This window comes from Cetorhinus maximus, chromosome 1 (genome assembly GCF_964194155.1).
Source record: "Cetorhinus maximus chromosome 1, sCetMax3.hap1.1, whole genome shotgun sequence".
Classification (NCBI taxonomy): Eukaryota; Metazoa; Chordata; class Chondrichthyes; order Lamniformes; family Cetorhinidae; genus Cetorhinus; species Cetorhinus maximus.
The window spans coordinates 171,402,379-171,429,912 of NC_135879.1; the positions used below are offsets into that span (position 1 = coordinate 171,402,379).

The 27,534-nt window shown below is 41.5% G+C and overlaps 1 protein-coding gene across 1 annotated transcript in view; it reads right to left on the reverse strand.

The window, feature by feature from the left end:
- The window catches only part of ndufs4 (NADH:ubiquinone oxidoreductase subunit S4), a 189,885-nt gene extending 173,486 nt beyond the window's left edge, over window positions 1-16,399 (reverse strand). The window contains exon 1 of the mRNA XM_078549897.1: window positions 16,074-16,399. Within this exon, the coding sequence (XP_078406023.1) occupies window positions 16,074-16,189 (116 nt within the window). The 5' untranslated portion in view covers window positions 16,190-16,399. The remainder of the gene's footprint in view (window positions 1-16,073) is intronic.
- Window positions 16,400-27,534: the final 11,135 nt, after the last annotated feature.

Genomic DNA, 27,534 nt, shown 5'->3' on the forward strand with positions numbered 1-27,534 from the left:
TAGTCCCAAAATTACGTTCTAATGGTTTTACACCCGCAGTTTAATTTAAAGTAATACTTGATGTTAATGTCTGCCATACCATTAGAGATTTTATATAACGCTAAGATCAGTTCCAAATGCTTCCTTTCTAGGCTGATAAAGCCTCAATTTCTTTACTCTCCCCTCATAACTCAGAATGCTGACACTGATGATTCGCTTTGTGGCTTTTCTTTACACAGCCTCGGGAATCTCTAGCTCGTTATATGGTGACCAAATGTGAATGCAGTATTAAAGTTGAGGTCTGACCAGAGCACCACAAAGTTTAGACACTATCGCCTCTGATTTGTATTCTACCATTTTACATATGCAGTTCAACATTCTATTGACTTTGATTACAGCTGTGCAATGGTTGTATATGTTAGTGTTAAGTCCATCAAGATTCCTACATCGCTTTCAATTTCAACCTTACAATTTCAAAAGCATTCATGGAGTGGAAGCGTAATTTCATCTTCCTAAGCATACCAATATACATTTCACAAAGGCCTTTGAAAATCAAGGTTGCATCACATTATAAAGTTTTCCACTGTTCACTTTATAGTTTCAATAAAGTGGTCGAGGTTGCAGAGATAGGACCTTCCCTTCCTGAATCCAAGTTGACCAATGTTTACTCAACACTTATTATTCAGATGGTCCTCAAGTTTATTCCTAACAAAACGATTCTGCTATTTTGTGTGGAATGGAAGACTAATGGGTCAGTAATAAAAATCAGAAAATGTGGAAAAACTCAGCAGGTCTGGCAGCTTCTGTGGACAGAGAAACTAGATTTAAAGTTTGAGTCGAATATGACTCTTTGGAACTGAAGAGAGGTAGAAAGGGTACAATATTTTAGACAATATAACATTTTATATTAATGCAATTGGTTGCATCCATTTTGCCATCCTTTGTAATTGGTCACCATATCATCCATTTATAATCTACTGGTACCTTATCAGTAGTTACTGACTCCCTCATAGCAACTGTCACAGCTCAGTAATCTCTTCCCTCAGTGATATTGGATAAATACCATCGATTCCTGAGTAACTTACTTGTTTTTGGGCCTGTCTATAACTTCTATCCAATTTATAACAAAACCATTGATTTTATTTAGAACTTTGTTTGGAGAGAATATGTTGCTTATGTCTTCCCTTGTGAATACTTGGAGGAAGTAGTCATTCAGAATATTTACTATTTTTTACTCATCCTCAGTTTTCAGCCAGTTTGCATATTTTATGGTTTTCACCTCCGCTTAGACTGCCGTTTTACTGTTGTGGTATTGAAAGATTTTTTTTGTTATGGTTGTGTTCAACCTATGCTATGTTTGTCCCCCAGGTCTACCATTGCCCCACAAATTCCTCTTAAAGTGTAATTTTCTTGTATTAATCCCAGTAAACTGCTTCTCTTGTGTCAAACTCATAATTCATCATCTCAAATTGCTCTCAGCACCAGTAACAGACCTATAATTAACAGTACTTCACCCTACAGAAGCTATACAGCTTAATTGCTCTCACCAGGCAACACAATTAGTACAAAAACTGTAATTGTACTGCTGGCTATCCAAGATAGTCATATTCAGGAGTCAGGCGCGTGATAAATTTTGTGGCCGAGGGGTTTGATGGATGGATGGATATTTTTTTAAAAACAAGGAGAGCAGGGCATAGTGTAGTTGTGTGTATAATTCATATCTAAAATTCAATGATCATTTAAGCCACATAATTTGCATTCTTCACCATTGTCTCCAAAACCAAACACAGAAATTGGAAGAAAGAAAAAATGGAAATGGGGGTGTGGTGGTGGTGGAGGGCTGGAGGAAAAACATTTGTATTTCTGAGTTCAGTATCAGCTCTTGCATTAATACAACTGAAAAATCATTTTTGACTGGTTAAGGGAAACAAAATTATCTCTCTCTCTCTCACCTGAAGCCAACTTTGTCTCAAGTTGCCATTAACTCCACTGCTGGAAATATTAACATTTTTCATAATTACCCAATAGCGTTATGCACAGTTAGGTTTATTGATGGCATTGGCATTATAAGAAGGTAAGGAAGGGGGAGGCAATGACATAGTGGTATTGTCGCTGGACTAGTAATCCAGAGACCCAGGGTAATGCTCTGGGGACCTGGGTTCAAATCCTGCCTGCGGTGGAATTTGAATTCAATAAAAATCTGGAATTAATGATGATCATGAAACCATTGTCAATTGTTGTAAAAAAAAACCCATCTTGTTCACTAATCCCCTTTAGGGAAGGAAATCTGCAGTGCTCACTTGGTCTGTGCCTCTTAAATGTGTAACAAACCACTACAAAGACACAAAAAAGGAATGACCTCCTTACTAACATCTGGGGGCCAGCGCCAAAAACTTCAGCCAGAAGTGCCGAGTGGATGATCCATCTTGGCCTCCACCGGAGGTCACCAGCATTACGGATGCCAACCTTCAGCCAATTTGATTAAACTCCACGTGATATCAAGAAATGGCTGATGGCACTGGATACTGCAAAGGCTATGGGCCCTGACAACATTCTGGCAATAGTACTGAAGACTTGTGCTCCAGAACTTGCTGCGCCCCTTTCCAAGCTGTTCCAGTACAGCTACAACACTGGCACGTACTATGTGGAAAATTGCCCAGGTACGTCCTGTACACAAAAATCAGGACAAATCCAACCGGGCCAATTACCGCCCCATCAATCTACTCTCCATCATCAGTAAAGGAATGGAAGGGGTCATCAACAGCGCTATCAAGCGGCACTTGCTTAGCAATAACCTGCTCACTGACGCCCAGTTTGAGTTCCACCAGAGCCACTCAGCTCCTGACCTCATTACAGCCTTGGTTCAAACAAGGGCAAAAGAGCTGAACTCCCGAGGTGAGGTTAGAGTGACTGCCCTTGACATCAAGGCAGCATTTGACCGAGTGTGGCATCAAGGAGCCCCAGCAAAACTGGAGTCAATGGAAATCAGTGGGGAAACTCTCCACTGGTTGGAGTCATACCTAGCACAAAGGAAGATGGCTGTGGTTGTTGGAGGTCAGTCATCTCAGCTCCAGGACATCACTGCAGGAGTTCCTCAGGGTAGTGTCCTAGGCCCAACCATCTTCAGCTGCTTCATCTATGACCTTCCTTCCGTCATAAGGTCACAAGTGGAGATATTTGGTAATGATTGCATAATGTTCAGCACCATTCGCGACTCCTCAGATACTGAAGCAGTCCATGTCCAAATGCAGCAAAACCTGGGCAATATCCAGGCTTGGGCTGACAAGTGGCAAATAACATTCACGCCACACAAGTGTCAGGCAATGACCATCTCCAACAAGAGAGAATCCAACCATCACCCCTTGATGTTCAATGGCATTACTATCACTGAGTTCCCTCACTATCAACATCCTGGGGGTTAACATTGACTAGAGACTGAACTGGACTAGCCATATAAATACTGTGGCTACAAGAGCAGGTCAGAGGCTAGGAATCGTGCGAAGAGTAACTCACCTCCTGACTCCCCCAAAGCCTGTTCACCATCTACAAGGTACAAGTCAGGAATGTGATGGAATACTCCCCACTTGCCTGGATGAGTGCAGCTCTCACAACACTGAAGAAGCTGGACACCATCCAGGACAAAACAGTCCAGAACCATTCACTTCCTCCACCACTGACGCACAGTAGCAGCAATGTGTACTATCTACAAGATGCACTGCAGGAATTCACCAAAGCTCCTTGGACAGCACCTTCCAAACCCACGACCCACTGCCACCTAGAAGGACAAGGGCAGCAGATAGATTGCGACACCACCACCTGGAAGTTCCCCTCCAAGTCACTCACCACCCTGACTTGGAAATATATCGCCGTTCCTTCACTGTCGCTGGGTCAAAATGCTGGAACTCCCTTCCTAACTGCACTGTGGGTGTACCTACACCACATGGACTACAGCGGTTCAAGAAGGCAGCTCACCACCACCTTCTCAAGGGCAACTTGGGATGGGCAATAAATGCTGGCCCAGCCAGCAAAGCCCACATCCCGTAAATGAATTTTAAAAAAACATTCACTTTGTTATTCGAAATTGTCAGCAGATGGAGAATGATGAAGATGATAGGGAAGAAAATTTTGTGGTGCTATACCCTCAGTTTCAAGACACGCATATATACATTTAAATGCACATAGGTCTTCAGAAAGTTGATATCATATTGAAGTTGTACTTCCATTAACCAAGATGTCCAATGGCATGTAAAGAAACTTGAATGAATCCTCCTGCCTCCCTCACCAATTTAAAGAATACTCTATATAGTTTGGACTCAACTATAATATCGTTATCAGCCATTAAATTCTACTTCAATACGCCTTAGCCAAGTATTTTAACTTCAGTCAGACTTGGAGTCAATCTCATTTAGAGTTTATTTTGTAATTCTACTTTCGTTCAGCAAGAAATACATCTGGACAACATCACATCAACCTGTCATCCCCATTTTGTAATGTAATGTTTTGGTGGAATGGTAAATAGGGAGGAGGATAGCCTTAGATTACAGGAGGATATAGACGGGCTGGTCAAATGGGCTTATCAGTGGCAAATGGAACTTAATCCGGATAAGTGTGAGGTGATGCACTTGGGCAGGACAAACAAGGCACGGGAATACAAGATGAATGGTAGGACCCTGGAAAGTACCGAAGATCAGAGGGACCTTGGTGTGTATGCCCACCGGTCCCTTAAGGTAGCGGGATAGGAAGATATCATGGTTAAGAAGGCATATGGGAAACTTGCCTTTATTAGCCGCGGCAAAGAATATAAGAGCAGGGAGGTTATGCTGGAACTGCATAAAACGCTGGTTAGGCCACAGCTAGAGTATTGTGTGCAGTTCTGGAATCTGCATTATAGGAAGGATGTGATTGCACTAGAGAGAGTGCAGAGGATATTGACTAGGATGTTGCCTGGACTGGAGAGTTTTAGTTATGAGGAGCGATTGGATAGACTGGGATTATTTTCCCTGCAGCAGAGGAGATTGAGGAGGGACATGATTGAGGTATATAAAATTATGAGGGGCATAGATAAGGTAGACAGGAAGGAACTTTTCCCCTTGGTGGAGGGATCAATAACCAGGGGCATGGATCTAAGGTAAGGGGCAGGAGGTTCAGAGGGGATGTGAGGAAGAATTATTTCACCTAAAGGGTGGTAGGAATCTGGAACTCACTGCCTGAAAGGGTGGTAGAGGCAGATACCCTCATAACATTTAAGAAGGATTTGGATGTGCACTTGCGATGCCATGGCATACAAGGCTATGGGCCTAGTGCTGGAAAATGGGATTAGAATAGTTAGGTACTTGTTTGACCAGCGCAGACTCGATGGGCCAAAGGGCCTTTTTCTGTGCTGTAGGCCTCTAAGACTCTATACTTATGGTACCATACGTGTATCCCAAGCAAGCAATTCAATTTTACCAGTCAATTGTAATCATGATAAAAAAATCAGCACCAATTATTAGAGAATAAGCTGCACCAACAAACAGCAGCCTTGGTAAATTATTGCAATGCATCTTGTCGATGGTATACACTGGCCAAATTGCATCAGTCATGGAGGGACTGAATGTTCAAGTTGCTGGATGAGGTGCCAATCAAGCAGACTACTTTGTCTTGAATGGTGTCAAGCTTCTTGTGAGTTGTTGGAGCTGCACTCATTCAGGAAAGTGCAGAGTGACCCCCAGGATATAGTGGAAGATTAGATGATTGTAATACTACTGAATGTTAAAGAGGAGTGGTCACTCTCTCTTGTTGGATTGCCTGGTAATTTTGTGACATGAATGTTACTTGCCACTTACCAACACAAGCCTGAATGTTGTCCAAGTCCTGCTGCATGTGGGCAGAGACAGTTTTAGTATCTGAGGAGTTGCTTATGGGATTGAATACTGTGCAAACATCAACAAACATCCCCACTTCTGATGGAGGGAAGGTCAATGCTGAAGAGGTGAAGATGGTCCAGGACACTACCCTGATGAACTTCTGCCATAATGTCTTAGGGTTGAGATAAATGACCTCCAACAGCCACAACTAACCTCCATTGTGCTAAATATGAATTCGGCCAGTGACAGTTTTTCCTAAATCTCTAGTGACTTCAATTATACTACCTTGATGCCTCACCCAGTCAAATGCTGCCTTGATGTCAAAGGTAGTCACTCTCACTTCACCTCTGGAATTCAGCTCCTTTGTCCATGTTTCGACCAATGAGATCTGGAGTCAAGTTCTGATGGAACCCAAACTGAGCACTGGTCAGTAGGTTATTGATGAACAAGTGCTGCTTGGTAGTACTATCGATGGCATCTTCCATCGCTTTGCTAGAGTCGTCTGGTGGGGCGGTAATTGGCTGCATTGAATTTGTCTTACTTTTTGTGGACAGGCCATGCTGGGGCAATTTTCCACATTAATAAAATCAAAAAATGATGGAAATGCTCAGCGGGTCTGGCAGCATCTGTGGAGAAAGAAACAGAGTTAACATTTTGAGTCCGTATTCAGAGCAGAAAAAGTTAACTCTGAAGTTACTCTGTGCTTCTCTCCACGGATGCTGCCAGAGCTGCTGCGTATTTCCTCATGTTCTATTTGTATTTCAGGTTTCCAACATGCTCAGTGCTTTGCTTTTGCTTCAATTTTCCACTTTATTGAAGAGAATTCACTGTATCAGTTGCTTCTGAACTGGCAGATTTTCTCCTCAAAGTCTACTAAATTCCAGATAAGTCCTCTAATTATTTCTGCAATCAAAATTTTCCACCATGGGATAGGAAAAGATCAAGCTGTAAGTTAACTGTAAAGGCGTAATATACTAATTCACAGCAATCCATTTTATTAGCTCAGACTAATATATGTAAATTTGGTGTAAACTCCCTTAGAGCTTAATATTTTTAACTTTAGATGATTACAAACTTTACTAAATCAAGTGCTAGGCTACTAATGGCAACAGATGCCTTGGGGCAGGAAAATGATTAGACAAGTGAACACAGAATTGTGAAACTAATGATAGTCTATCATCCAGTTTTCACCAGCTTAAGGCTAATTTTGGCTGATCAGAACGAGTGATCCAGCATTTAATTTAACAGTGCCTTCAGTACCTTCTCTGCTAACCACCCATACAGACTATATGTACTATATATAGACTACAATACATATAGACTACAATAACACAAAATACAGCCATCAGGCATTACAGGATTGTAAAAGACACAAATGAATAAATATATGGGGTGGGAGAAAGAAGAAAATCAACAGTTGGGCGATGAGATGTGCCATAATAGTAAAAATAGCGCCTGGGGAATTATAAGGCCAAGCTCTCTAGTGACTTTACAGCATAATTTTCAGCTGGCCAAATGAGAGATCGGGACTCTAGACACAGGTAAAGGGGCATTTTCCTTTAACCCTTTAAAAGTCTCACAAGTTAGGTTCTCTCCAAATTTAAAATAACTAAATAATTTGAAGTCCCAAGAGTGATCTATTGAAGTCTGAATTTCCAACTAAGGAAAAACCAAGACCAGATTTCTAATCAAATATCAAGTATTTTAACTCCAACATAAATGAATCTTTAGAATAGTAATCAGGTTAAGAGTAAATGGCAATTAAAATCTGATGTACTCATTCTGAGATTGTTCACTTCAAAATATCTAGCTAGTTAAAAAAAATTTAAGAAGCAGCTTGAATTTATAATTACTCTGCAAGCAAGTTGAAAAGCTCACATCGAATACCAGGAAGTCTGACATTTCCCTTTTGTGCCACAAAATGATGATTAGAATTTTATTCAGCTATAACGGCTCTTTATGAAAACCCAATGCCAAAAATACTGAGTTACTGCAAGTACTACTATGACTGAATGATAAAAAAGTCACCTAATCTTTATACATATAAATAATCAATTTCTTGATCAACTGCCTCTTTCACTTCCCTTTCTTCCACTAGCCCACTGAGCCACACTTCCTCTTAGGCACCTCCAGCCCTGTTTCCTTCTCTCATTTCTCTCCCATCTCCCCTCATACCCTCTCTGAACTCATCTTGTCCACAAGACTCAGCTCCTGCTGTCTCAACCAGATTTCCACCAACCATGGACCACCCAGCTTTCCTGGCTCCCAGGTTGGCTGATATTGATAATGATTCTCTGTCCCTCTCCTTCAAATCTGTCATCACCCTTCTCCTCAAAAAAAAACAATCCTTGGCCCCTCTGTACTTGCAAGCTACTGTCCCATCTCCAATCTGTTTCCTCTCCAATATCCTCGAATGTGTCGATGCTTGCCAAATTTGTGCTCATCTTTCCCGGAACTCAGTGCCTGAATCCCTCCATTCAGGTTTCTGACCCTGCCACTATACCTAAATAGCTCTTACCAGTCATGAATGACATCATATGTAACTGTGACATTCACAATCTATGGCTCTTCATCCTTCTCAACCTCTCTGCAACCTTTGACACAGTTGATCACACCATCCTCCTCTAACCAATGCCTCTCCACAATCGCTGGGTAAGACTGCAATTGGCTGGTTCCATTCTAATCTCATTGTAGCCAGAGTTTTGCATCAATGGCTTCCCTTCCCATTCCCACATAGTTAACTCCCAAAGATCTTTTGCCCCACTCCTATTTCTCATCTATATGCTGCCTCTTAACAACATCATCCGAAAACACATCAGTTTCCACATGTATGCTAGAACTGACACCCGGTTCTACCTCACCATCACCTCTCTCAACCCGGCCACTGTCTCTAAATTGTCTGACTGTTTATTTGACATCCAGTATTGAACATGCAAAAATTTCCCACAACTAAATTTTGGGAAGACTGAAGCCTTTTTTTGGACCACACCAAAACTCCGCTCCCTCACCATCAATCTCATCCCTCTCCCTAGTAACTAAGGTTGAAGCAGACCGTTTGAAACCTTGGTGTCATATTTAACCCTGATATGAGCTTTCATTTACATATCCCACACCATCATCAAGGCTGTCAATTTTCACATCCATAACACACTCAGCTCAACTCCTGCCTCAATTCAGTTGCTGCTGAAACTCTCAACCATATCTTTGTTACCTCTAGACCCAATTGTTTTCATACACTCCTGGTCGGCCTTTCATTTTCTACCCTCCGTAAACTTAAGGTCATCCAAACCTCTGCTGCCTGTGTCTTAACTCTCACAAAATGCCATTCACCTGTCACCCTTATGCTCACTGACTACACTAGCTCCCATTGAAACAACACGATTTTCAAATTCTCATCCTTGTTTTCAAATTCCACCATGCCTCTCCCTATTTCTGTAATCTCCACCAGCCCCATAACCCTCCTAGAGATCTATTCTCCTCTAATTCCAGCATCTTGAAGATGATTTTAATCACTCCAAACATTGGAAGGCTGTGCCTTCAGCTGCCTTGGCCCAAACATCTGGAGTTCCCTCTCCAAACCTCTACACTTCTCTACCTCACCTTCCTTCTTTAAGACATTCCTTAAAACCTACTGCTTTGACTTCTTTGTTGCCATTTCTCTCTCTGCCTCACCTCTTCTGCTTTAATTTCTTCACTGTTTTCATGTGGAAGATGATGGGTAGCATGGCTTAGTGTGGGTGGGAAAGGAGCCAGCAACCACCTAATGCTGCAATTGTGCATGAGTTGGAGGGGAAACTCTCAGCAGTTCCCTTCTCCTTCCCCAGTCACTCATGCTTCTCCTCAACCCCCTCACTTCCATATCTTAAATCCTACCTCTTCACTGTCTACCTCCTCTACTTTCTACCAGCACCTCACTCAAATCAATACCTTTGGAACTACCTGCTCAACTCTTGCATCCTCCCCTCCCCATGCACCCACCTCACTCTAACTTGAATTCACAAATACATGTGCAAGAAATAGGAATTTGCAAAAGGGCAATGATTTATAAAACTTACAAAAAGAAATGAAAATTCAGCAAGAGAACCAAGTAGACATGTTGGTAGGTAATTCCAATCTTTGGAGGTTAGGAATTGGGCATTTCCCTTTTCAAAATAAGAATTTTGAAGCGCTGAAGCTCATGATGCATAAAATAGAAGACTAGATAAATTAGAAAACCAGGGGTTAGATGACAGCAAGCTTGAAAATTGTGGAAATGAGTAGAACTGATGGAGGTAAGGCATTGTTTTTGAAGTTCAGAGGAAGAATCCTCCTCCTCCTTCAGGTATCATGTTGGTGACCATGGATTGGTCCGTGAGTATGCTTGGTTTGCTGTTGCCTTCTGTAGTACAGCTGACCAGGAACCTCTCCTGCTCTTACTGCCAGGTGTACCAGAACGATTTACAGGCTAATAATCAACCTGTTTGGCCACATTATGAACGCACCTTCTGTTGCCATCAAGTCCTGAAGTGGGACTTGAATCAAGAGCTTCTGGCCCAGAGATAGGGGTGCTATCATTGTGCCAGAAGACCTCCTCCCAGATAAAGAATATGACTGTGAAGTTAGTCTTTATATCACAGTGAAATACAGAGGCAAGAAAGAATTATTATGGCATAATTGAAGCTTAAAAGGAGCAAGAGGAAAGTTTAGGGAAGCAATGACTCAAGCAGCATTGTTAAAAAACAAATACGAAAGACTGGCAACATAATAATGTTTATCTCTTACCAGTAGAGTTTATTTTGCACCAATAGCTAAAAAGTCATTAAATGCAAGGCTGGGAAGAGGACTATCACAGTAGGATGTCACATTTTAAGTTATAAGTGCACTGTGCTTAGGCAATACTTTCCGATAAAGTTAAAAAACTTTTCAATTGTCTTACTTTGATAAAATGCTAGCAATAAACATACAATATTGTCTACAAAGTGCCTGCCCACAGATAAGATGAAATAAAACTCCAAATATTCTTCTTAGTGAATTATGATGGTGTTACCAAACATTGAAAACTCAGAAGTTGCCAGATATTTTTCCCATGCTTTTCAAGCCAATATTCAAATTTCAGCAATTGTACTTAATACAAAATGATGAGCAGAGCTGCAATTCAAACATTTATTTGGCGATATTTGAAATGAGAAACAGGTTGCCATTCAACACTTTGAATGCTAAAGCATAAACTTATTAATAATCTTGTTCCTGCATACAAAACCCCAGCGGACTTAGATATGTTGTAATATAACCAAAGCAAAGCAAAAGTTTTTATCTGTATGTTTGCCTACATTACAAATTATTTAAAAAGATAGCACATAACTAGTATGAAATTATGCCCAGAGTTAAAACGAGTAGATGACAAGTGCAAGTTATTTTGTAAAAGCTTGCTGAAGTAGCACATAACGAATTGTAGATAAAAATAATTAAATTCCAAACTAATATCTTATCTGTGCAGCATACTACAAGAAGATTCCTTTTATGGAATGCTCCCCATCATTTATTTCCCACTGATAACCAAGAGAACTTTGGGCTATTAGAATCTTTGGTTTGCTTTATCCAAAACATCCAAGTTTTAAATTGAGGTCCTGGCTCAGGGTGCTCTTCATGATGGTAAAAATATATAGCAACCTATGATAAACAGTTCACTGCACTGGTATATGTATCATCCCATCCTTAGACAATTGTTCTTGATATGCTTATGTGAACACCTTTTTTAAAAATCTGGAAATACAAAGCTAGAACCAATAAAATTAAGTTGTTGCAACAGTTAAGCAGCTGGCTGTGCACAGTTTGTCAAACAACAAAGGAGTTCACCACCTGTGTGCAAACATGTATGCTTAAAACTCCACTCACAAGTTTAATATCCGACGAGAGTGTCAGCTCTCCACTAACATTAAAACATCAGAATGCAGTTACACAGCACCTGATATATATTTAAATGGTAAGCAAGCAGGTAACTTCATGCCACATGGTACACTCAAAAGAAACAGAACACCAGCTTGAAATACATTAATATGAAGGTGATAACAGTCTTAACTGCAATTTGAAGTACCCACTCTATTGTAAATGTTATCTATTCAGTTTATTTAAATCGCTGAAAAAAGGAAAATTTCTGTCTAAGCTTTTCATCTTGCACACATCAAGACAATTCATAAGAATACAAATTGTAAAGGGAACAACAATTTATACTGTATGAGAAGAGAGTGCTGAATGGTTGGCAAGTGGACTCTGATTGGCAAAGGTGTTGCCATGGAGAATGCACCAGTTGATGGTGACTGACAGTTAACTGCCAAACATTGTTTGAAATTTAAACCAGGCAGCTTGACTCTGATTGGTCAAGATCTTGTCCTGAGGAATGAACCAGCGAATGGCTGTCACTTATTTTGTTTAGCTGAAACAGGCGGAATGTGTGTACATATTCTTTCTGGCTGCAAAGAACAGGCCCTGTGTATTAATATACACAGCTTTCAGTACATGCAAATGTGCCACACTGCGGGCCTGACTGCCAATCTTAAATTGGTTGTCAGTGAGCACTGAAGGTTATTTAGCAAATGTTGTCCAATCACAGAATCACATCTAATGTTGGACACTTTGTTTTGAGTTTTGCAAGCATGGGCTGGTTGGATAGGGTCTGTACCTTACCCGTCGCGAACAGCAGAAGGAACATGCTGCTTGATACAATCTGCCAGTCTTTGGAACGTACAGCCTACATACTTTGCATCACACTGGCACTGAAATTCATATACATTACTCGTTTGTGTGATAGGCAGAACATCTTTTTGGCTTGACGGCATCATCCTGTTAGTGGCGAATACCACTCATGTAGCTACTGCAGAGGAGCAGCGTGAAACAGCTAGCATTACCTGTTGCTCAAATTTTTGACATACCTTGCCCTTCCAGGGTAATCTGAGGTAGACTGGGCACTTTTCAGGGCCTAAAGTGATGGCCTTAGGCCCGTTCATGAGTTTGTGCAATATATAGTGCAAAAGTGATCTGATCAGGGTAGCCATTATCCCACAGGATGCCTTTGATGTGTTCTATTTCGGCATAAAGATTGCGTGGTGGGCAAATGGCTCGGGCCCTATTTACAAGGTTGCCAGTTAGACTGATCTTATAGCATGCGGAACTGTAAGAATCCCAACACGTATATTGACCAGTGAAGGTAGGCTTGTGGTAGACCGTGGTTGAGAACCCCCCTGCAGATTTCTCAACTAGTATGTCAAGGAAGCGGAGCTCATTTGACTGCTCCATTTCAAAGGTGAATTTGAGCACAGGATGGAGCCCATGAAGGCATGTAAGGAAATTATTACATGCAGCTGCAGATTTACATATAGCAAACACATCATCCACATATTGGAAATATGCAAGGGGTAGGAAGTTAGCTGTCATTCCATCACAGACACGTTTTTCATGGAACCCAAAGATGATTGCAAGAGCTGGGCCTAGAGAGGATCCCGTGGCAACACCATCTATTTGGGCATACATGGCATTGTTAAAACTGAATTCAACTGCACGAGTTGCCGAGCTCCTAAGTTCATTGAATACTGATTGACGCAATGGTGGTGGGTCTAAATCATTATGATATAGTGCTGCAGTGCAAACATCTATGGCTTCCTTAAGTGGAACATTGGTGAAAAGGCTAACAATGTCAAATGAGCCACACTGCGAGCCTGACTGATAATCTTAAATAGGTTGTCAGTGTAATTCTTAGCAGAGTCAGGATTGTTTAGCATGTTGGACACTATGTTTTGAGTTTTACAATACCACTCATGTTGCTATTGCATTGTAACGGCAGTGTGGCTTACCTATGCATGCTAGAAGCTACATATATTCACACACATGGCCCTGTCCTTTGCAGACAGGAGCATGTCCACATGTTGCACCTTTTTCAACTAAACAAAAGCTTGGGGACAGCCATTCCTTGGTTCATTCCCAATGGCAGTGCCTTGACCAATCAGATCCGACCTGCCTGGTTTCAATTTTAACAAAAGCTTGGCAATTTACTGTTCCTTGGTGGATTCTCCATGGCAGTGTCTCTACCAATCAGAGTCCACTTGCCAACCAATCAGCACTCTCTTCTCATGCAATATAAATTGTTGTTCTCTTTACTATTGGTATTCTTGTGAGCTGTCCTGATGAGTGTGAGATAAGAAACTTCAATAGGATGTCTCTTTTTTCAGCAATACTTAAGATCTTTCTCTGGAGAAAGATGCTATAATCACTCTGTATCACTAGAAGCTATATATGAATCAACAACTTGCCCAAAATCAATAATAACTAGCATTTGTATAGTCCCTTTAACGTAGTAAAACATCTCAAATGGTGTTCCATAGGAGTGATAGCAAACAAAATGACAACGAGCCACAAAAAGAGATACATGGCCAAATGGCCAAAATTTGCTCTAAGGGGTAAGTTTTATGAAGTGACTCAAAGCAGAAGAGAGAAGCGAGAAGGTTTAGACAGGAAATTCCAGAGCTCCTGGCCTTGACAGTTGAAGGCTCAGCCACCAATGAAGAAATTAAAAGTTGTGATGAGCAAGAAGCCAGAGGTGCACAGAGAAAGAGGGACCAGGGGATTGATGTGCATAGATATCTGAAGGTGACAGGACATATTGAGAGAGCAGTTAGAAAAGCTTAAGGGATCTTAGGTTTCATTAATAGGAGTATTGAATACAAAAGCAGGGGAGTTATGCTGAACCTGAATAAAGCTCTAGTTAGGTCACAACTAGAGTATTGCACCCAGTTCTGGTGACCACACTTTAGGAAGGATGTAAGGATCCTTTAGAAGGCGCAGAGGAGATTTACCAGGATGGTTCCCAGAATGAGGGATTTTAGCTACAAGGTTAGGTTGGAGAAGCTGGGGTTGTTCTCCTTGGAGCAAAGGAGATTGAGGGGAGATCTGATAGAGTTGTACAAGATTATAACAGATTTAGATATGCTGTTCCCATTAGCTGATGGTACAGGAACCATAGGGCACGGATTTAAGGTTTGGAGCAAGAGATGCAAAATGAGGAAGAACTTCCTTTGTGCAGCGAGTGGTAATGACCTGGAACACTCTGGCTGAGGGTAGTGGAAACAATGATTTCAAAAGGAAATTGGATGAGCACCTAAGAAAAATAAGCATATACAGGGATAGAGCAGTGGAATGGAACTGATTGGATTGCTCAACAGAAAGCCAGCGTGGACTTGATGGGCCAAATGACCTTCTCTGCCATAATGACCCTATGACTGGGAGCTAATGCATGTTAATAAGCGTAGGGCTGATGGGTGAACTGGAGTTGGTGAGTTGGGATACGCCAGCATTGTTTTGGATAAGCTTGTGTATAGAGGGTACAAGATGGGCAACCTACTAGGAGAGCTTTGCAGGTCTGATGGTAGGTTATTTGCTGGAAATATTAACTCTGCTGCTGACCTGAGTATTCCCAGCATTTTATTTAATATTTCCAGTATCCATGGTACTTTGCTTGAGTATTGGGATGGAACAATCGAATCTTGAGGCAGCAAAGACATGCATGGGGGTTTTAGCATCAAATGAGTGAAGGCAAGGCTGAGCTAATATTGCTTTTTCAACTGCCAAGCAAAAGACCACCTCCTCCAATTGAGAAAGAGCATCTACCTCTCTCTCTCCTTGCAACCTACCTCTTTAATAGATGATGATTAAAAGCATTTACCCTAAAATTGTCAACTTTGTTTCAAAACACTCCTGTGAATTTTCTTGCGGCGCTTTATTACTTAAAGGCATCAATAAATGCAAGTTGTTGTTTTTTTGTTCTTGACACGTCCCTGAAATTGATTTTGCTTTAAATCTTCCCAATGAGAATAAACTGTTTAGTGATCTAGGTTTTTCGTTTCAGTACCCTGTGTACAAGCGCCCTGTTTTCATTAACCTGACCAATATGCCGTAAAGCACATCATTATAAAACCTCCCCATATTGTGTGGGTCTACCCAGGGGTTTCGGGGGGGGGGGGGTTTGTGGATTCCCCGCTGGGAACAACAGATATCCTCCCTCCGGTAAATTTACCGACAATAAATAACAACCGGGCACGAAATATATATTTTTTTAAATCGCTTCTGCAATAAAAGAAACTCCTGTCCTTCATGTCCGACTTTACACGGAGGTAAAATGGCATCGCCATCGAACTGTAGGCCGGGTTCAGTTTTTAAAATGCACGGTGGTAGGAGCCCTGCGATAATGGGTTTGTAATGATTTATGGGGCGGCCTTTTACCTGCTCGGACTCGGTAAACACCGAGGGAGAGCCCGGAGGAGACGAATCTGATTCAGAGCCGCTGACATTGAGGCCGCCATCTTGGACTCCAGTCTACGGCGAGCGCCGAGGTTCATTATTGTCCCGTCACCATCAAACCTCCCTCCAGCGCGACCGTATCTCGAAACTTTGCCAATCCAGCCACTGCGCTGCGATTCTCTTCCAATGCGAACGGAAGTGTTCCACTACAGAGTAAATGCGTCGAGCGCATACTTTAGCTTACGAAAAGAAATGCATTACAACGGTCTGCTTTTCGGTTGAATCCAGTGAACCATTTTTTAGTAATCGCTTGCTCAGGATATGACAAAGCGCTTTCTAGCAAAGGACGTACTTATGAAGTGCAGTCACTATTGTAATGAGGGAAAGAGGGGAACCAATTCGCGCAAAGCAAAGGTCCCAGAAATAAATGTGACCAGATACTCTTGTATTAGTCGTATTGGATGAGGGATAAATGTCGGCCAGGACAGTAGGGAATCACAGTATAGAAGGTAGCCATTTGGCCCATGGAGTCTGTGCCAGCCGGAAAAGAGAGATACCTGTGCTTCCCAAAATTTTTTCCGGTGTCACCCCATTTTAAAGTCCTAGACTTGGTGTGATACTAGAGCGAAAATTTGCTGGTGGGATGGGGGAAGGAGGGAGTGGCCTTCAGTTGTTAAGCAGGAATGGTGAGGATTTCTGCCTCTACCAGCCTTTCAGGCAATCAGCTCCACATCCACCCCTAGCTCAATTAAATCTCCCCTCAACTTCCTCTGATCCAAAGAAAACAATCTCATAGATAAAATTCTCCATTCCTAGCAACATTCTTGTGAGTATCTTTTAATGTGATCACATACTTCCTGTAATGTGGTGACCAGAACTGGACACAGTACTATAGCTGTACCTAACTAGTGTTTTATGCACCTCTAGAATAACCTTCCTGCTTCCATATTTTCTTCCTTGGCTGATCAAAGTAATTATCTCATATGCCTTCTTAACCGCCTTGCCTTCTTAACCGCCTTATCTACCTTTCCTGCTGTCTTCAAAAATCTGTGGACATGCATGCCAAAACCATAGAATCATTACAGCACAGAAGGAGGCTATTTGACCTGCTGCGTCCGTGCCAGCTTTCTGCAAGTGCAATTCATATAGTCCCCACTCCCTGCGTTTTCCCTGTAGCCCTGCAAATTTTTCTCTTCAGAAAATTAATCAAGTCTCTTTTGAAATCCATGGTTGAATCTGCCTGCGCCATACTCTCCATCAGTGCATTCCAGGCCCTAATCACTTGCTGCTTAAAGAGGTTTTCCTAATATTCCCATATGCTTTATTATCGGCTTCTCAACCTGCCCTGCCACCTTCAATGATTTGAGCACACATGTGTGCAGGTTCCTCTGCTCTTGGACCCCCTTTAGAATTTTACCATTTCTTTTACACTGCCTCTTCTTGTTCTTCCTACCAAAATGAATCACCCTGTATCTCTACACTTCTCAATGTCCTACCATTTATTGTGTATTCCCTTTGCCTTGTTTGCAACCCCCCCCCCTCCCCCCCAATATTTCTCTGTATTGCATTAAGCTCTATTTGCCACTTTTCTGCTCACAAGAACACATGACCTGACCAGTCATAAGAACCTAAGAAATAGGAACAGGAGTAGACCATTCGGCTTCTCGAGCCTGCTCCACCATTCAATAAGATCATGGCTGATCTTCTTGTGTTTCAATTTCCACATTCACATTTAACCCCAATAGCCTTTGATTCCCTTGCCTAATCTATCTACCTCTGCCTTAAAAACATTCAATGACCCTGCCTCCACGACCTTCTGAGGCAGAGAATTCCAAAGTCGCACAACTCTGAGAGAAAAAAATTCTCCTCATCTCTGTCCTAAAAGGGCGAACCCCTAATTTTAAAACAGTGCCCCCTATTCTGGACTCACCCACAAGAGGAAACATCCTTTCAACGTGCACCTTGTCAAGGCCATTCAAGATCTTGTATACTTCAATCAAATCACCCCTCACTCTTCTAAACTCCAGTGAAAACAAGCCCAGTCTGTCCAACCTTTCCTCATAAGACAACCCATTCATTCCAGGTATCAATCTAGTAAGCCTCCTTTGAACCACCTCCAATGCATTTACATCCTTCCTTAAATAGCCCATTGATACCTTCCTGCAATCTACAGATTTCCTTCTCCCTATTAATCACAAGCCAATTTTGTACCATCTGAAGACTCATGCCACTTATTTAAGCCTAATTCATTGATATATACCACAAAGAGCAAGGGATTTAGCACTGAATCCTCCACTTTAAATAGCCTTGCAATCACAAAAACACCCATCAACAATTACCATTTGCTTCATGTCCTGAGAAAGTTTTTGATCCAACACACACCTTCCCTTGGAGCTAATGGGCTGCAATGTTGGACCTTGTCAAAAGCTGTAGATAGACCACATCAAATGCTGTACCCTCATCAACCCTTCTTATTATTTGCTCAAAAGACTCAACCATATTCGTTAGACACGATCTTCCTTTAACAAATCCATGCTGACTCCCCTTGGTTAACTTGTGCCTTTCTAAATGATGACTTATTCTATCCCTCAGAATGTTTTCTAATAATTTGACCATCATTGAGGTTAAACTGACTGGCCTGTAATTACTCGGTCTATCTCATCCTCCCTTTTTAAATAATTGTACAATGTTAGCAGTCCTCTAGCCAAGGAGGATTGGAAAATGATGGGGTCTGAGCCTCCACTAATTCCTCCCTTGCTTCTCTAAGCAGTCTGCGATACATTTCAACCATGCCTATGATTTATGTACCTTCAAAAGTGCTAAACCCCTTAATATTTCCTCCCTTGCTATGTTTATCCCATTCAATATTTCACAACCCTCCTTAAGTACAATGTCTTTATCGTCCGCCTCTTTTGTGAAGACAGATGCAAAGGGTTGATCAAGAACCATGCTAAAGTTTTATACCTCTACATACGGGTTTTCTTTTTGGGCTCTAATGGTCCCTACTCCCTCCTTAGTTATCCCATTCTTCTTTATGTATAGAGAACTCGTTTCTTTGAAAGAATTCTATGGAATCATTTACATCCACCTGAGAGAGCAGGTGGGGCCTCAGTTTAACATTTCACCAAAAGGACAGCAGCTCTGGAGTGTCAACCTGGATTTTCTGTATAAGACTCTGGAGTGGGACTTGAACCCTTAATTTTATGATTTAGTGGCAAGAGTGCCACCAGTAAGCCACATAGCTTTTTTCAGCTAAAAATGTTAAGTTTCACAGATTTTTGAGATGATGCTCATAGAGATGATATTATAGCTTTATAGTATACCAATAATATATTGAAAATCTAGCCCACAGTGTAGACTTCGTGTAAATATCAAATTATGTTACAAATGCAAAATAATTCTTTTAAAAAGGCAGTTAGACCTTTGTAAGTAACTTTAATTTGATCTCAGGATGTATCTATTTAGAGCAATTAGACCTTGCAGCCTTAAAGATTGCAGATCTACTTCAAAAGCAGAATAATATATTATGACTTACAAGTTAAAATGTTCCTGTCCTTATAAAACAGCAAGTACTTCAATTTATCATAATCTATGTTACATGAGATCTACTGCAATGTATATGCCCTCTACCTGGCAACTGTCTGAGATAGAAGCAAACTGTTTGCCACCTTGGTGTCATATTTGATCCTGCACAGGGCTCACAACCCCAATTCTGGAATCTTGCGCATCCCCGATTTTAATTGGTCCACCATGAGCAGTTGTGCTTTCAGCTACCTAGGCCGCCAACTGTGGGACTCCCTCCCCCCCAACCAATGATCATGACCAGGTCTGCATTTTCTGTTGAGGATGCTCAACCTCGGACTGACATGCCTGATGCTCCTGTAAGAGTTGAGGATACAGAACTGCAAGTGTCCACCGAAGCACCTGATGTTCAGGCAACTCCGGAAAAGGAGGTTCCTGACAAAGAATTTGAAGTTGTGGAGCTGCAACGTTCCACATGTACCAGGAAACCATCTGAAAGACTGAACTTGTAAATTCCTGACCCAATGTAAATATTATGTTGTCTTGAAAAACATATACTTGTAAATATATGTATAGCCGCATTAAAGGGGGAGGAATGTGGTAATTATGGTTTTATTTAGTGTGTAATATACCTTTAAGAATAATACGTGTTAGTAAGATCACATGATATGTAGTAACCAATAGGAGAGTAGTATGGGCTACCTCAGCAGCCAGTGCAGAGATGGAGTTCGAGTTGAAAGCACATGTGCAGTTGCTGCTGAATATATTGTAAATTGCAGCACTCTTCCTCAAACGGACTGGCCTCTCAATCCAACAACAACTTGTATTTATTTAACTCCTTTAACATATAAAACACTACAAGGGGCTTCTGTAGTAATTATGGCTTTATTTAGTGTGCAATGTACCTTTAAGAATAATACGTGTTAGGAAGATCACATGATCTGTAGTAACCAATAGGAGAGTAGCGTGAGCAACCTCAGCAGTCAGTGTAGAATTGGAATTTGAGTTGAAAGCACATGTGTAGTTGCTGCTGAGTATATTGTAAATAAACTTAAAGTTTCCACCCAAGAAGTGTCCACAAATCAACTCTATCATTAATAGTACAACCTGGCCACCTAACAACAAACTGGTGACAAGGATAAAACAAGACTGAACTGAAGAAATCAAGTTAAAAAGAAATGGGCACTGTACCTCGCCTAGTGATTGTAAGTAGCAAGCCCTGTTAGAATTGAAGGAGTTACCCTCTCTCAAAATGCCACAATTTGGGACAATTGATTCATTTGAACCAGCCACAGATGATTGGTCTTAATGCATAGAATGCCTCATGTTCTTTTTTCAGGCAAACGAGATTACGGGGGAAGAGAAAAGGTGAGCAATCCACTTGTGGGAGCAAAACTTAAAGCTTGATTCAAAGTTTGACAGCACCCAGTGCCCCACATTTGAAGAATTTCAATGAATTGGTGATGAAGGATCACTTTCAACCAGAACCCTCAGTCACAATGCAGAGGTTCAGGTATAATTTGTGAGATAGAGCCCTGGGTGAGGCAATTGCTTGCTATATGGCAAATTTGAAGCAGCTAATGGAACATTGTGAGTTTGGTATGACTCTGAATGACATGCTCAGAGATTGCTTAGTGTGTGGTGTGAAAGAGGACTCTATTCAGAAAATATTATTGTCCAAAGTGAACCTGGATTTCAAGAAGGTGCTAGAGATAGCACTGGCCATGGAAAGCATAGTATGAGATTCAAAAGCTATATAGGGTGTGCAAAATGGTGCCATCCTCCACATCGGGTGGGAAACCTCAGCAGAAAGAGGCGTGAGAAAACGAGACACTGCTGAGAAGTGGGAAACAGCTCCCACTAGCCAAAGAATAAAGAAAAATAACTTAGCAATGAAATTGAAGAATAATTTTAATAGAGGCGGAAACCATCAGTCTTTTAGCGATTGGCAGTTTTAAAAAAAATCGAATGCCACTATTGTCACAGAAATTGACATATAATGAGGCAATGCAACGAAAGAAGAAGCCCAATGAAACCTACAAGGTAGAAAAGCCTGAAACAACAAATTCAGACATTTGTTCATTGTTTAATCTGAAAGTTGGAAAGACAGAACCAATTTTTGTCACAGCAAAAGTAAATGGTAAAACTGTTAGAATGGAAGTGGACATGGGAGCTTCCGTTATAGTAATTGGGGAACATACCTTCAGATATTTGAATAATGGTGAACGTCAATTAAGTTTAGAAGAAACAGATGCCAAGCTAAAATCATATACGGGTGAAGACATTCAAGTAAAAGGCATAAGCAGAGTAACTGTCCATTATGGAAGCCAATCAACAAAGTTACCAGTGTTGGTATTGAGAGACAGAGGACCAAGCCTTCAAGGGCAAAATTGGCTAAGGAGGTCAATCTTGATTGGCCACTGAGATTCCAAAAGGAAGCTGGAAGCATTCCTGTTTTGAAAAAGGAGTGTGTAAGGAATGTAGGCTGTCCTAAGCCAAAACCTGGAGGGACATGGGTCAACAAATGAGGCTTTATGGATTGAGCTTAGAAATAAAAAAGGGGCAGTCACACTACTGTGAGTATACTACAGACCCCCAAATAGTGAAAGGGAGATAGAAGAACAAATAATGTGGGCAAATTTCTGCTTGTAAGAACAAGAGGGCAATAATAGTAGGAGACTTCAACTATCCTAATATCAACTGAGATTCAAACAATATAAGGGGAACTGAGGGAGAAAAATTCGTGCAGTGTGTCCAGGAAAATTTTTTCAAACAATTAGTGACAAACCCAATGAGAGGAGATGCAATTCTAGACCTAGTGTTGGGGAATGAAGAAGGGCTAGTGGGTGAAGTGACAGTTGGCGACCATATCGAGGACAGTGATCACAATTCAGTTAGATTTAGCATTACCATGGAAAAGGACAGAGATAAGGCAGGAGTAAAATTCTTGAATTAGGGGGAGGCAAATTTTGCAGAAATGAGAAGGGACTTGGCTAAGGTGGACTGGACAGCACTGCTGGAGGATAAAACAGTGGAAAACCAGTGAGAAGCACTAAGAAGCAAGATCCTAATTGTACAAAGTAGACATGACCCTACAAAAATAAGAGTGGTACTGCCAAATCTAGACCCCCCTGGTTGTCTAGAGGAATACAGGGGAAGATCAAACAGAAAAAGAAAGCGTACAATAGGCACAAGGAACTAAGCACTGCAGATAGCCTAGACGAATATAGGAAGTGCAGGGACAAAGTAAAAAAGGAAATAAGGAAATCAAAGCGAGGGCATGAAAAAAGATTAGCAAGTAAAATTAAAGATAACCCAAAGATGTTTTACCAATACATTAATGCTAAAACGTTAGTTAAGGAAAAGTGTGACCTATCAGAGATGAAGATGGAAACTTGTGTGTAGATGCAGAGGCTGTGGGAAGGGTTTTGAATAAATATTTTGTCTCTGTGTTTACAAAGGAAAGGGAGGATGTAGATATAGTAGTCCAGGGGCAACACTGCGATATATTGGATGGGATAGTCATAAAGAGAGAGGAAGTACTCGAAGGGTTGAAATCCTTGAAAGTTGATAAGTCACCAGGGCCAGTTGGATTGTTTCCGAGGCTGCTGAAGGAAGTCAGGGAGAAGATAGCAGACGCTCTGAGGATGATTTTCCAATCTTCACTAAATACAGGGGAGGTACTGGAGGATTGGAGAAATGCGAACGTAGTTCCGTTAAAAAGGGATCAAAAGAAATGCCAAACAATTATAGGCCAGTTAATCTTACATTGGTGATAGCAAATTAGTAGAATCAATCCTGAGAGATTGGAGTAACTGTCATGTGGAAAGGCATGGACTAGTCAGGGATGGTTAGCATGGATTTGTTAAAGGAAGGTCTTGCCTCACAAATTTGATTGAATTCTTTGAGGAAGTGACAATAAGGGTTGATGAAGATAGTGCAGTGGATGTTGTGTACATGGATTTTAGCAAGGCATTTGACAAGGTCCCACATGACAGATTGGTCAAGAAAGTAAAAGCCCATGGGATTCAGGGTAATGTGGCAAACTGGATAAAAGGTTGGCTTTGTAACAGGAAACAAAAGGTAATGGTCGATGGATTCCTTTGCGAATGGAAAGTTGTCTCAAGTGGTGTTCCACAGGGCTCGGTGTTGGGACTGTTGCTGTTTGTGTTATATATTAACGATTTGGACGTGAACGTGGGAGGCACGATTGGGAAGTTTGCAGATGACACAAAGATTGGCCGAGTAGTGAATAGTGTAGAGGATAGCCATAATCTCCAAAGCAATATAGATGGGTTGGTGGAGTGGGCGGTAAAGTGGCAGATGGATTTTAGCATAGAGAAGTGTGAAGTCATACATTTAGGGATGTCAAACAGTTACAGGGATTACAGAATAAATGGGAATATACTGAGAGGGGTAGATGAAGTGAGAGATCTTGGCGTACAAGTACACAGGTCCCTGAAGGCAGCAGATCAAGTAGACAAGGTGGTAAAGAAGGCATATGGAATGCTCTCCTTCATTGGCACTAAGGTTATAATGTTGGAATTGTTTAAAACACTGGTGAGGCCACAACTGGAGCATTGTGTGCAGTTCTGGTCACCACATTACAGGAAAGACATAATATCTCTGGAGAAAGTATGGAGGAGGTTTACAAGAATGTTGCCAGGGTTGGAAAAGTGTAGCTATGAGGAGAGATTGGATAGATTGGGTTTATTTTCCTTAGAACAAAGAAGGCTGAGAGGTGACTTGATTGAGGTGTACAAAATTATGAGGGGAATAGACAGAATGGACAGGATAAAATTGTTTCCCTTGGTGGAGAATTCTAGAACCAGGGGACATAGATTCAAGGAAAGTGGCAGAAGGTGTAGAGGGACATGAGGAAGAACATTTTTACGCAGAGGGTAGTGGCTGTCTGGAATTCGTGGCCCAAGTTTTTGGTAGAGGCAGAAACTTTAAACTATTTTAAAAAGTACCTGGATCTGCACCTTAAGTGCTGTAAGATGCAGGGCTATGGGCCAGGTGCAGGAAGGTGGGACTAGAAAGGGCACCTGGGTGTCCTCGAGCTGGCATGGACAAGATGGGCCGAATGGCCTCCTTCTGTGATGTAACTTTTCTAGGGTTCTATGGTTCTAACAGCAGAAGGAACTCGAAGAGACCCTGCTTGATGACAGAGTTCGAGATGAGGTGAGCAACCTTTGAATGGGGAAAAAGAAAACCTGTTGAAAGACCTTCACACACTACAAGATTCCCTCAGATCAAAGTTTGTATCTCTGGAAAAATATGAAGAGAAACAGAAAGAATTCAGCTCCTCTCTGATCAAATTGAAGAATGAGTTGGCAGAGAAGACACAATAATCTTCAGTTTTCCAGGAGGCAGCAAACCAATGCAAAAAAAAGGAATGGAAGAGCTGAAGAATCAGCTAAATTAAGCCAAAGAGGCTTTGGAAGCAAAAGTCACAGAGTTTTCCAAGAAGCAGACAGATAATGAAATTTTGGGAGGCTCAGCCACTGAGCTCAGACAAGTTGAGCTTTCATCTGAGAGAAGTCTGGCCAACAGTGAAGTCAAAAAGAAGGCCAAGATTAAAGTCTACACTAGAAAGAAGAAGGCAGGTAGAAAGAAAATACAGAGTTACTAATAGGGCTTTAATTCTAGCAGCATACAAATATACATTTGTACATAGACCTGGCAATCAAATTGCAAACACCGATGCCCTTAGTCATTTGCATTTACAAGAAAATAATGAGCACATCCCAGCTCCATAAGAACTTGTTTTACTGTTAAATTTCTTAGATCCCTCACTGGTATGTGCTCAACAGATCAGAGAATGGACAAGTCGGAACCCAGTCCTATTTCAAGTACGAGAACAAATGTTACATGGTTGATCACAGGAGCCCGTATCTGATGAAATGAAACCGTACTTCAACAGAGGACATGAAATAACCAGCCAGGATGGCATCTTATTTTGGGGAGCACGAGTGATAGATCCTCCAAAGAGAAGGGAGCCACTTTTAATTGAACTACACAGTGCCCATCCAGGAATTTCCCGAATGAAGACCATAACACACAGTTATATATGGTGGCCTGGGATGGATGGCGAAATACAGAGTTTAGTAAAGCACTGTGTGCAATGTCAGCAACTGCAAAAAGTTGCCAGTGACAGTTCCATTACACCTATGGGAGTGGCCAGGTAGACCCTGGGTGTGGTTACACATTGACTACGTTGGACCTTTCCTGGGACCAATATTTCTGCTCATTGTCAATGCCCATTCAAAATGGTTGGACGTATATGAGGTAAAGTCACCAATGTCAGCCGCTACAATTGAGAAACTACGTCAGAGTTTTACCATTCATGGATTAGCAGAAGTAGTCATTTCCAATAATGGCATGGCATTTACAAGTGCTGAGTTTCAACAGTTTATCAGCCTCAATGGTATCACTCATGTGAAAACTGCACCATATCCCCCTTCCTCAAACGGACTGGCCAAAAGGGTGGTTTCAACGTTCAAGGCAGGCATGACAAAGCTAACTGGCAATTCCTTGGCAAACAAGCTAGCACGCTTTCTTTTTCATTACAGGACTACTCCTCACACAACAACACGTGTCACACCTGTGGAGTTATTATTGAAAAGCTGTCTCAGGACAAGATTGAGCTTAATAATGCTGAATTTAGAGGGGAAGGTGGAAAGGAGTCAGGGTAGCCAGAAAACTAGACACGACTGGCATTGTCATGAGAGGAAATTTACTGTGGGAGAGCTGGTATACATGAAAAACTTCGGGAAAGCACCAAAGTGGTTACCGGGTGAAATGAGTACAGTGACTGGACCTCTATCTTACCACATGGAGGTGGAAGGCCAGATCATTCGTAAACATATGGACCATTTAAGGAAGAGAGAAACAAATCACCAAGATTTGGCTCCACTGGTGACTGGGTCTGCATTTCCTGGTGAGGATACTCAACCCAGGACTGACATGTCTGATGTTCCTGTAAGAGTTGAGGATACAGAACTGCAAGTGCCCATCGAAGCACCTGATGTTCAGTCAACTCTGGAAAAGGAGGTTACTGACCAAGAATCTGAAGTTGTAGAGCTGCGATGTTCCACACGCATCAGGAAACCACCTGAAAGACTGAACTTGTAAATCCTCTACCCAGTGTAAATATTATGTTGTCTTGAAAAACATATACTTGTAAATATATGTATAGCCAAGTTAAAGGGGGAGAAATGTGGTAATTATGGTTTTATTTAGTGTGTAATATACCTTTCAGAATAATGTTAGGAAGATCACATGATTTGTAGTAACCAATAGGAGAGTAGCACGGGCTACCTCAGCTGCCAGTGTAGAGATGGAGTTTGAGTTGAAAGCACGTGTGTAGTTGCTGCTGAATATATTGTATATAAACTTAAAGTTTCCAACCAAGAAGTCTCTGCTGATCAACTCTATCATTAATAGTACAACTCAGCCACCCTACAACACCTCACAGGAGTGTTATAAGGCAAACTGAGTCACAGGAAGGATGTTAGGTCAGAAGATCAAAATCGTGGTCAAAAGGTAAGTTTTAATGAGCACCTTAAAGGATGAGAGAGAGGTAAAGAGATGGAGAGGCTTAGGGAAGGAATTCCAGAGCCTAGGAGCTTTGCAACTATGAACAATGGTGGAGTAATTCAAATCAAGGATGCAGAAAAGGCTACAATTTGAGGAGGGAAGAGATACCTTAGAGGGTTTTAGGACTGGAGGAGGTTGCAGAGGTAGTGGGTGGGGGGAGGGCAAGGTCATGGAAGGAATTTGAAAACAAGGATCAGAATTTTAAAATTAAGGCATTGCTTAATCAGGAGCCACTGTCATTCAGCAGGTACAGCATAATGGGCGAAAGGGACTTGGTGTGAGTTAGGACATGGGCAGCAGAGTTTTGGGTGACCCCAAG